General features: G+C 38.2%; 1 protein-coding gene across 13 annotated transcripts in view; it reads left to right on the forward strand.

Moving 5' to 3' along the window:
• LOC122041122 overlaps nt 1-7,523 on the forward strand; it is a 28,742-nt gene extending 21,219 nt beyond the window's left edge. For 8 of the 13 annotated variants that reach the window (XM_042600711.1, XM_042600714.1, XM_042600712.1 and 5 more), the window contains 2 exons: nt 967-1,445; nt 1,523-1,863. In XM_042600711.1, the coding sequence (XP_042456645.1) occupies nt 967-1,137 (171 nt within the window). In that variant the 3' untranslated portion in view covers nt 1,138-1,445; nt 1,523-1,863. Of the gene's footprint in view, nt 1-966; nt 1,446-1,522; nt 1,864-6,524 lie in introns of those variants that run through there. The other 5 variants (XM_042600721.1, XM_042600713.1, XM_042600716.1 and 2 more) reach the window with 5 other exon arrangements.
• Nucleotides 7,524-11,693: the final 4,170 nt, after the last annotated feature.

The following is an 11,693-nucleotide window of genomic DNA, read 5'->3' on the forward strand; positions in this document are numbered from 1 at the left end:
CTAATAATCGTAAAGCATGACTTTATTATTGTTATCCCTAAGAATTATAAAGCACAAGAATATTCTGTACCTATGGACATTTTATTAGTGTTTGCTCTTTACTACTAACTTCTAATGGTTACTTGTGAGCCCTTCTAATGCTAAAAGAAGCTTCTAACTTGCCTAAATGAAGAATAAGTTTGTAAATTTTAGACTTTCACTTTTCTTCTTTTTCTTATGAATTCCAAAGTTTCTTCACTTTGTTTCCTTTACCTAGTCACAAGTAATGGGGCTTCATGCTGGACTGACTTTTGCCCATTAACTCGATATGATGTTTTCAGTTAGCTATCTACAACTTTGTAATTTGCAAGTTTTCTGAAGCTTCAATCTAAAGAGCAATGTATTAGATCTGATTTACTTTATATAGTGATTATCCTTTCTATATGCATCCTGTTCCATATCTACCTTTAGCCGTTGTAATGCATTTTCATTTGCATGCAAGCTTTGATGCATCATACCTGGGCCATCATGCTTGCTCTTTGCACCACAAGGCCATGCACACTTGACTTTTAATACCTTTCATACACTCCCTTGCATTTTCTTGTGTTTTGTTGGCAATGGTTGATTTTTCGGCTATTCCCAAGTATAATGCTCTCTGAAAGTTAGGTTTTATTTGTCAAGAAACAATCATATCGGCTATGATTAAACTATATTCTTCCCAAGTTTGTCTCCTCAAAGTTATATTGTGTTGGCCCAGCTTCCATCCTCTTTGATATGGGAGTGGGATCTAACTGAAGGCATTAAACATTGTTTATCATTGTATACAACCTATACTCTATTTCCTGACTTATGAATATACAAATATATGTGCTTTCTTCCTAAAAGGGACAAGGGAAGTTTGATAAATAAATAAAGCTGTGATCTGTACTTGTATTATATGACATCTTGAACCCATTGATAGTAAAATCTTTTCTTATCTTTGCACAGAAGGTTTCTTATAGAGATCGACAAACTAATTTGAGGAATCGTGGGAGCCGGAACTATGACCATAATGATCCTGGGGACAGACCAAGAGCTTTTGATCGCCATCACAGCTGCAACCAATCTGATAGAGCAAGTAGTCGGCCTGACCGCCTTCCTGCAGCCAAAAAATCATGAGGATAAAAAGATGGGAGTCATACAAGCTTGAGCCTCTCATCCACAGAGATCATGACCACCCATTTGCATCTACAAATTCACCGAATAACCTAGAAAATGCCATGGCATGTACCTGCAATTTGCTTCCAGTTTGAATGGTGTTCTTCCAACTGACCAACTAATGCCTCCTGTTGTATTCATGTGCCCATATGATCCAGGAATTGTAAATGGTTAGCCTGCTGACCGACTTGAGTTCAGTTCTCTGCGGGCTCTGCATCTACCTAATGGCACAAAAGAAACCCTAGAATAGGAGTTTCAGAAGGTGAATGGTATGTCAAAAATATTGTAGTAAAAGATAATTACGTTTATCCGAGACGTTTCTCATAGTCCGTTCTCTTGTGTGAAGGGAGATAAATCATATGGCCAGCTTATAGTCGATCGTCAAGTGATTAAAGAATGGAAGGAGTTTTTTCTCAAGGGCACGTGCCCACATAGAGGTTCTCATTCTTCTCCAGATCAACCTTCTTCAGCATAACTATAAATGTTACTCATTTCGGTTGTAGTTTTTCCAAAATTTTCTTCTGTGTACATATTCATGTTGTAGCTTATTTTTGAAGGCAGAAAAAGAAAATGAAAATACGGTAGAAGCAAATAAAGACATCACTGACATGAATGTCGTCTTCCCAGGTGGTCTTGTTAATGCTTCCTTTTCAATTCCCTTGTCTTATAGTCACAACTTTGCTGATCCCTTTCTTGACTCAAAAACCTTTATATTTCTTTCTTGATTGATTAATCACCTTTGGCAACAATCCAACGGGAAAAATGTAATTCGGGTATATTTTTCCTGTTTCACGGTGCATATATCAAGGGTTGAGTAGCTTCCTATTTAGGATGCCACATTCAAATTTGTAGTTGTCTTGAGTTGTAATTTCTCTCCTTGAAGACCTGTTCATCATATTGGGTCCCCGTTCATCTTGGATATTTTAGTTGCAGTAATATTTGATAAGAAAGTGTTCTTATTAGGTAACAACCCTATTTTCACAAAATGTCCGGACTAGTTATTGATTAGTCGGTTGGGAAGACAAGTTATGTCGGTAAATTTTTTGTATTTATGAACTAGTGGAAATGTTGTTACTGTCTTTGTCAGTGTATTAAGGCTTATTCACTTGGGAAGATGGTAAAGTGGAAGATAAATGCTAGAGAATCGACGGATATAATTCGGATGAATTGTGAGTATATTATGTGCTCCATCACTCTATTTATGTGGAAAAATTAAATGACAGAAAAAGTGAATTTTCTCAAAAACATCACTACTATCCCTCACTTTCTTAACCACTCGTGTAGTCTTAAGTAGCCACTCGTGTAGACATAAGTAACATTCGACTTCATTTTCGCTCTCTTGTTGCATTTGTGTGGGACGACAGGCATTGGCATTGCAACAGTCATCACCAATTTGTCAAGACGTTGTTTTAGTTGTTCATGGTGTAAGCTTGATGCCTCCACAAAGAATGTCGTCCCTCTTTCAAGGAGCTTGCAAGGAAGCCTTAGGGATTAATGCAATCAAAACATCCATATTAATTTCTCTTTCCTTTGATTTCTCTTCGTTAACATTTTCAGTTTGTTCTAAAGATGAAGGAGATGAGACTAATTGAGCGCTTGACCTTGACATCACTAGCGTTTTTGTTAGAAAGAGTTCTTTTATCGCGAACAAGGGACATGACGTGAAACCCAACGCCATAGAAGTTGGGCAATATCTTCGACTATTTCACCTATAATATAGCAAATTGTTAGGCTTTGAGCTGATGTCTTTTTACCTTGGAGAACAACTCAATCTAACTAAAAATGTGATTGATTTATATAAAATTCAAATCGAGACAATACAATAGGATCTAATATATATAAATGAATGATAAAAAATAACTTATTTACAATATAGATTAATTTTAAACACCTTTAATAAATTTTTATATCATTAACTTAATCATTTAAAATTAATTAGTTAAAATCTTATAAAATGTTTTTTAAAATTAAATACTTTTTTTATTGTTTTGTAGATATTTTTACATAGACCCAATATACTATTCATATACTACATTAATACAATCCCTTACCTTCTGATTTTGACAATACTGAATAAGCACCCACTTGGTAGAATAAATTTAAGATTTACTGCCTTGCATCCAAATTATACACTTGTTAGAGAAGAAATAATATATTACTCTAATTATATTTTAAAAATATTTTTCCCCACTGCTACATTATCTTTTTCCAAAATAAATATCAAAGAGATTTTCTTTTTAAAAAATATGACCTACAACAAGACTCTTTAGACTAAAGACTAAGGATTGAAAAAATTATCATTGAGCTCGTTTTAACCTTAAAATGCAGTTAAAATTCTAGAAGACCATGGTGGAGAGCATTAAACTTCTTTTCTAGGCAAACAAGAAGTGTCGCAACTTTTGTATCTCAAGATTAACCATGAATTTTTTAACTTTGGTAGTGGTTTTGGGCACAAAGAGGACACTAACTCATGCAGGTGGAGTTTATTGAATATCCTAAGGGCATAGATACAAAATGCGTTAAGGTTTGTACTTATTAACTCAAAATGATTCAACATTTCTAGTACCAAACCTAAAGGGGGTTCAAATTGTCTAATACTAAGACCTCGATCATGACCTTCTATTTTATCCTATTATAGATTTAAAAAATATTAATGATTATTCAATGATGGAAAAACATTTTTTTTAAAAATTTTAAAATTTAAAATTAAAATTTATCTCAACGTAGAGAGATATGTTATCAGAATAGTAGTATGCTTACAATAGCCGTCTCAACAACCCTTGAGGCTCTTTTTTTTTGGGAGCCTTAATATATATTTTTTATTTTTTTAAAATAAATTTTTATATAAAATATTATTAAAACTATTTAATTAAATTTCATCCATAAAATGTTAAAAATACTAGCTAAATTTGACAATGAGTGGTAAATTATTATAATACTATTATATACATTTTAATTGTTATTTTAAATTTTTTATTGATCAATTTAACTTCGATGAAGAAGAGTCTTAGCGCAACGAAAAAATTATTGTCGTATAACCTAAAAGTCATAGATTCAAGTTGCCAAAATAACCTCTTGCAAAGAAGGGTAAGGATGTATCCAATAGAACATTTCCACTACCGAAAAAATTAAGTTTACCAATGAAAATTTTTCATCCAAATTGAATTTGGCTGGTAAACATTTAAAATTACTAACCAAAATAAATTTGGCTAGTAAAATAATTATAATTACCAACTGATACGGGATATAACAAGTGGACCTAGGAGAGGACGTGGCGATTAAGGTTAGGGTGACTTGACGGTCAAAGCCAATGGAGGAGAATGTCTCCCATTCGGCTTCCTCAGTTACCCAGCCTTAAGGCTTTCAGGTCTAGATGGGCTAGATTATAGGTCAGGCAATCAGTGGCTGACCGACTTAAGTGACAATTGAATATACAAGGTCTTATACTCTACTTAAAAGATAACCTGTCCAGTCATTTAATAACCGACTGAGTTGTGGGTGGCTAGTCTTATAGGATGACCGATAGGTCCTGCCCCATCTCTCAATCGACCAGCTATAGGTTTGGTTAGAGTATGGGTCGGCCTCCTCGAGGCTCACAAACCTCTTTATGTGGGCCCGCTATCTCTGATATGCCTAAGACATTATATTAGTATTCTCCAAGTGAAGGACTCACTAATGTGCATAATATAACTGAACACCTTAATGTCGAGACAAATATAAAGGCAAGCGACCTTACAGGTCGGCCAAGATACATGCAATATAATATGCGGTAGAACAAACTATACAGAATGTGACTGAGCAGCTCAATAAGGATGGTCGACCTTAAGGATTGGTCGAGACATACTCAGTAGACAACTTCTTAACAGCTTGCCAGAATAACAACAATGTGTCGGAGAATATTCTTTTGGAAACTTCCTCAGGGACAATCGTGTCTCCCATCAGCAGACCAATTATAACTACATATTCCTTCAACAACCTTAGTAATAATAGAAGCAACAAACGATAAAAGAGGTAAACATGTGGGTAAAGGGAAGATTCCTCGGATAATCATTACATATTACCGTGGTGGTATAATTCCCTTTACCTAACAAACTCTGACATATTTTGCCACCTCATGACTGCGGAGGTTAGGTGAGGAGGTATATAAAGGGGAGTCCTCTCCGTGGCGAAGGTACGTTCTCTAAACATTTGCAACCTTACTCTCACACACATGTTCTTACAATTTGTCATCCACCCATTCAGATTGGTACTGACTTGAGTGTCGGAGGGCCTTCGTCAGGGACTCTCCCCTAGTTTCTAGGCACTTATGTCTGGTTGTCTCGTCTCTTTGTGCGCAGGATAGAGGAAAAGTTTCTTCTCGGAGAAAAAGGTCTCCTACCAGTCAATCACCAATCCACCGTGCCCAGCGCGTCATCTCTTCTGTTTTCAGACAGGATCAAATTTGGCACCGTCTGTGGGAAGATTCTCCTAAATATGAAAATCAAAGATGGAGGAAGCTAGAAGACTCACCACCTTTACCTTAACGCTAGAAGATCTAGATTTGTTCATCAATGCCCGAGCGTAAAAATTATTACAATAACAATAACAACAACAACAACAACAAGAAGAAGTGGCTACCCGTGGTACCTTGCCACCACCCAATCCTATCGTATCAACAACAGGCCATCAAAGGGAGAGAGGAGTTGGGGAGGAAGGCCTAGTTCCTCCGCCACGGGCATCCCACTCGTCGTTTTCACACCATCGTGCACTCTTCTGCACACCGCCCGAGCATTTGGGCCAAGAGAGATTGCATCAAGAATCCTCTAGAGAAGCGCCCGTCCGAGAAAGATGTAGGGGAAAGGCTCCAGCAAGATGCAGCTCCCCCAAGGAAATTAGCACCCGATTCTCTCCGAAGGTGTTGCAAGACAAGTTGCTAAAGCATTATCAAAATTTAGCGATAGGTGAATATTTAGGGTCAATTGAACCTGAGGATCATCTCCTTAAATTCGAGCACGCTGCCCTTCTTCATCAATTTATCGACAGGGTAAAGTGCCCGGTGTTCCTCACCACACTCGGTGGCTCGACGCAAAGGTGGTTTAAGCGACTACCTGCTGAATCCATTCACAGCTTTATGGATTTTCACAAGATTTTCCTCCATCATTTTGTCAATAGCAGACGTTACCAGAAGACTCCTGATATCCATGATTTTGCTACATTATTTTAATTCATAATGCATGTTTTTAATGGTTTGTTCATAGCTTAATCTCACATTTACAACATATTTCATAATTACATGTGATCTTGTACTTAATTGTAAATTAGCAAATTATCATGGTATTTGATGCTAATATTTGATTATTATTTTGTAGGCATCAAAAAGGTCATGGACCCGATCAAATCAGACCACACTTGGGCTCAAATCTAGAGCTAAACGAAGCGATCAAGCTCTAGAATAGTCGTAGTCGTTCATTGAAGATCTGAGAGATCTGGGCCATCCGTCAAGGATCTGATCCATCCAACCTAATGAGGAGTAGATCTGAGCCATTGATGAAGATCCAGTGACTTTGATCCAGAACTAAGTTCATCCAGCCGTTGATTTAGCCCAGAAGCATGTGGACTGTCCGATCAGAGAGGGAGATGTTTAAAACCTGAGAAACTACAGTGTCTTCATTGAGCTCGGCTTCGCGATTTCTTACACAGTATTCTTCTTCTCCGCGAACGCCGCAGTCTCCCTTCCACATCCCAGATCTGTGAGCTAGAGTTCTTCATCGCCGGCGATTCCTGAGCTCTGTCGATCATCATCTGAGGTGATAGAGAGCGGTCGAGGGTGTTTCCCAGTCCGCGCGTTGAATCTGATTTCCATCCGCGATCCAGGCTGAGGGTGTTTCCCAAGTGCTGCAATCTTCATTAGCAACTGGAGGACGAGGGCGTTCCCAGTAGTTCCAGATTACATTTCATCCCTATTCCATCTGTTGAACTCAAGCTAATTTGATCAGTTGCTTGAGTGATGCAAATTCCAGATTCGGCTTCTATTTTCTTGTGCGTTGAGGACTTCAGTTGGTTGTGAGCCCGAAGGATGTTTTCCGGAGGTTAAGAACATTCAACTGGACTAGTCGGAAGCTTGGTTTGTTGCCGGTGGTCACCCGAAGGGTGTTTCTCAGAGGTGCTCTGTTTCTTGGCAGATTGAAGAAGATTTGATCCGGGTTTGGATTTGTGGAATGTTAGAGTTTAGTTTTCATTATCTTTGTCTTTAATTTGTTCTCACATTTGCTCAGATCCTAAGATCTGATTTAATTTTCTTGCTATTTCTCTTGTTTCATGATTTCTGCAAATTTGTTTCTAAGTTCTTGCTTACCATTTTGATTTCTTGAATTACAGCAATCCAAATCTTGTTTAACTACTGATTAATTTACAATCCAGTTAGTGTTTGACATTAGATGTTCTTGTTAGCATTAGTTTATTAGTTTTGGTTATTTAATTAGCAAAGTTTTTGTTCGGTTCATTGGATATGCTATGATTGTGCCATGCCTTTATGTTGAATGCTTATTTTGATGTATTGATTGCTACCTCTGCTCAATGCTATTGTGACTGAACGTTTGAGCTTGACTGTGAATTTGATTAAGATTATTCATTGGATTTTGTTTCGGATTCTACAAGTGTGTTTGAACCTTGAGTTTAATTAGTGCTATGCTTGTGAATTGAGGATATGATAATTGATTTATTAGATTAAATGATGCATTAGAATCTGAACTTAATTGATACCAATTTGTTGAGATGAAGTGGATCATGTTTAGATGAAAACAACATTTCTTTGAATCCATTTTACTTTGTTCTAGTGCATTCTTAAGAACTAGATATATTCAAGTTGAAATAAGGATTTGATTGGAATCAATTCTAGAATGAGCACACATTTACTAGTTAATCCTTGGAAAAATACGACTTGGGACTCCTTACTACACGTGTTTCATTTAGTTTATATGAGTTCCAATCTTTATTAATTTGGAGCGCCTCGTGACATGCAAAAAGGCCTACACCAAATTTTGGCGCCGTTGCCGGGGAACATAACTAACAATTTGTGTTTATTTTAGATTGATCATTGTGTGATTTTACTTGTTAACATCTTTCTTGATTGATTTGATTGCCTATTCTTTTTGTATTTTCATGTGGACTTGTTCTTGAATTTTTAAGTGCTTTTATGTTCATATTATCATGTGTTTGAAACTTTATGCTCTTGAATATTCTAATCTTGATTTTTAGTGTTGTAGTGAAGAACAGGAGATTTCTTAAGCATGGATCCGTATTTTTAGAATTTTGGAGGTGGAATGGAGAGTAATCAGTATTTTCAGCCTGAGTATCAGTTTTACCCAAACATGGATCAACAAAATAGGTATAAGTCATTTTCAAATAGTTTTAATGCTAATTGGGTGGATAATTCATGTTTCAGGTATGAAAGTGCACAAGGACCATTTATTGAGTCATATCTAGCTTATCAGAGTTCATATGATTTTCAAGAAGTTTAAACAAATTTTATACCAAATTCTTTTCAATAGAATGACCCTCAGATGGATGAATCAACATGGAAACTCAAGGAGATCATGCAACAAATGAGTGAGCATCAAGAGCAACAATTTTCGAGGATACAGAACATACAGAGTCAGATAGATCAAATTACATCATCCATCAATCAGCTGAAAGCACAAAACTCCAGTGAAGAGATAGGAAGTAGTGATTCTGTCAGGCCTGACCCTACTCCCATTACTTCACATGATTTTTCTAGTATTTTTTGTGATGATTATGTGATTATGAAAATTTTTGATCCTACTGATTTTGTTGCTGAAGATGTTGTTAGTGATTCAGGTTCTGAACATTTCTTTGAAGATGATTTAAGTGTAGGGGATTACTTCCTGGAAGTATTACCTCAAGAATCACCTGGATTTGGTGAAGTTGAAGATGTAAGTGTAGGGACTTGTGCTATAGGGCCAAGTACCCAAGAATCACTACATGAGGATGTACATTCACCTGAACCATCACTTGAACCAGAACTTGAGCATTCACATGATGAAGAAGAGGTAACAATCACCACTCTAGGTACCGTTCAAAACAACAAGGTGAGTATTTTTTGTGATTTATTAGAAAATTCAATAGAGGTACCATTTGTTGATTTCATTAGTTGTGATTCATTCCTTGCTAAATTTTCTACCCACACTAATGTTCTCCTATCTTTTTCTTACCCCACATGCGTGTGGGAGGGGTTTTCCTTTATTGATGTGGTAGGAGAACATAAGCTTCCGGAGTGGATGCTTACACTGAACCGCCTTAGACCTCCAGAAAAAAATTTATAATGGAAAAATGATGAATAAAAAGGAATTGAGTGGAACCAAAAGTACTCCACTACCGGCATGGATTATTCTTCTCAATCTTCTTCGACCACCAGAATGAAAGGGGAGTTGGTTCCAATTTCACTTGCTTTTGCAATTTTAATTCATGTTTTGTTAATAATTCTTTTTATGCATTTCTTTAGTTTTATACTTTGCATTTTGCATTTTGTTTCTATATTTGTTTTCATATTTTGCATTTTGTTAGTATATAGCATTTCATTTGAATAAAAGTTTTCATGGGAATTTCTTAAGTAATATTTTTAAGATGGTAAAAGTTTCTTAAATTTGATCATCAATTTAGGTCATTGTACATGATTGGATGCTTTACTTGTATGATATTTGGTTAGTTTGGTGGTGGATTCCATTTTGATCAATTGAGCTTGAGTGCATATAAAAATACCTAGAGAGGACCATTTTTAAGCCTGCACTCTATTATTTTCTTTGTGTGGCATGCACTCATAGCAAATTAAACTCTAAAACTTGCTTTGCTTCTTTTCAAGGTCACAATAGTATATGTATGTTGGTGCAATGTCCAGTAGGTCAAAGTTGACCTAGTTGACCAAGCGTAAACCTTGGTCATGGTTTCCATGTTTGACAATACAGAAAGACATGTAGACATGGACAATGCAGGTGCAGTTGTCCATGCGGAGAGATACTGATCAGGGTCTGATCAGGTTGGATGAAGAAGAGTCAAGTAGGTCAAGGTTGACCGGATACTTGACTGGGAAGTCCTAACTGGGATGTTAGGCAGTTGGGAAGACCTGGTGAGTAAAACCAGGCAGTTCGGAAAGTCACGTGAGTGAAACCGAGATTCGGAAAGTCCGGTGAGTGAAGCCAGGTTCGGAAAGTCACGGTGAGTGAAGCCGGCAATGAAATCCTGGTGAGTGAAGCGGTGAAAATCCTAGTGAGTGAAGCTAGGTGTAAGTGGGAAAGTCACGGTGAGTGAAGCCGAGGCGGTGGGAAAGTCTGGTGAGTGAAGCGGTTGGTGAAAGTCCGGTGAAGCCAGGCAGATTGGAAATCTGGTGAGTGAAGCGGTGAAAACCCTAGTGAGTGAAGCTAGGTGAAAGTCCCGTGAGTGAGCCAGGCATTGGTGAAAGTCCGGTGAGTGAAGCGAGGAAAGTCCGGTGAGTGAAGCCAGGCGGTTGGAAAGTCACGGTGAGTGAAGCCGGGTGATCCTGGTGAGTGAAGCCGGTGAAAATCCTAGTGAGTGAAGCTAGGTGAAAGTCACAGTGAGTGAAGCGGCGAGGGAAAATTCAGATGGATCGAGGGTGATCGGACATCTGGTGTTGAGAAGTCCAAGTAGGTCGAGGGTGACCGGATACTTGACACGAAAAGAAAAGTCTAAGTGGGTCAAAGGATTGACCGGACACTGGTGGGGAGTCTTAGCAGTCAAGGAGTGACCGGATGCTAGCATGATGTACCAACAGTCAAGGTTGACTGGATGTTGGTTTGGAAGGCTTGAGACTTGGTTTGGGCAAAACCAAGCTCCGGATCGATCAGTGGATCGATCCTGATTGGTTATTGATCGGTCCGGTGACCGATCGGTAACCAAACGATATCTTCTTGTATGTTATCGATCGGCACCGATCGTAAAGCAACAAGGCAAAGAGAAAGGAGGATCGATCATGGACCGATCCATGCACCTGATCGGTCCACGACCGATCGGAGATAATCGAGTTGGGCGAGTTCTCGTGAAGAGTCTTGATCGGTCCGGGACCGATCAGCATAGGTCTGATCGGTCCCCAAGACCGATCAGGAGGTTCCACCGATCAGGGTGGAGCCTGATCGGTCCAGATATAGCCGTTTTGAGTGACAACGGCTATCTCCGTCTTCTTCGTTGTCTTGTTTACAGTGCAGGTTATAAAAGGAGATCGAGGGCTTCTACAGAACTTCTTCTTCTTCTTTTTCTTTTTCTTCTCCGAAGCTTCTGCTTCTTCTTGTTCCTGCCTCTTCTTCTTGCTGCTGCAAGTTCTTCTGCGAGCTTTGCTGAGCTCTTCGTTCCTGAAGCTTTTTGTGAGCTTCCACTCGGCTGGGACCAACTGATCAGTTGCTGTTGCTGTTGTGGTTAGATCCGAGAAGCTGCTGCTTCATCCAGTCGAAGAGAAGGTAAGTAAGCGTGTTTCATACATTTGTATTGTATTTTGCTTCTTGCTGCTTTCT

This window comes from Zingiber officinale, chromosome 2A (assembly GCF_018446385.1).
Source record: "Zingiber officinale cultivar Zhangliang chromosome 2A, Zo_v1.1, whole genome shotgun sequence".
In the NCBI taxonomy this organism is placed as follows: Eukaryota; Viridiplantae; Streptophyta; class Magnoliopsida; order Zingiberales; family Zingiberaceae; genus Zingiber; species Zingiber officinale.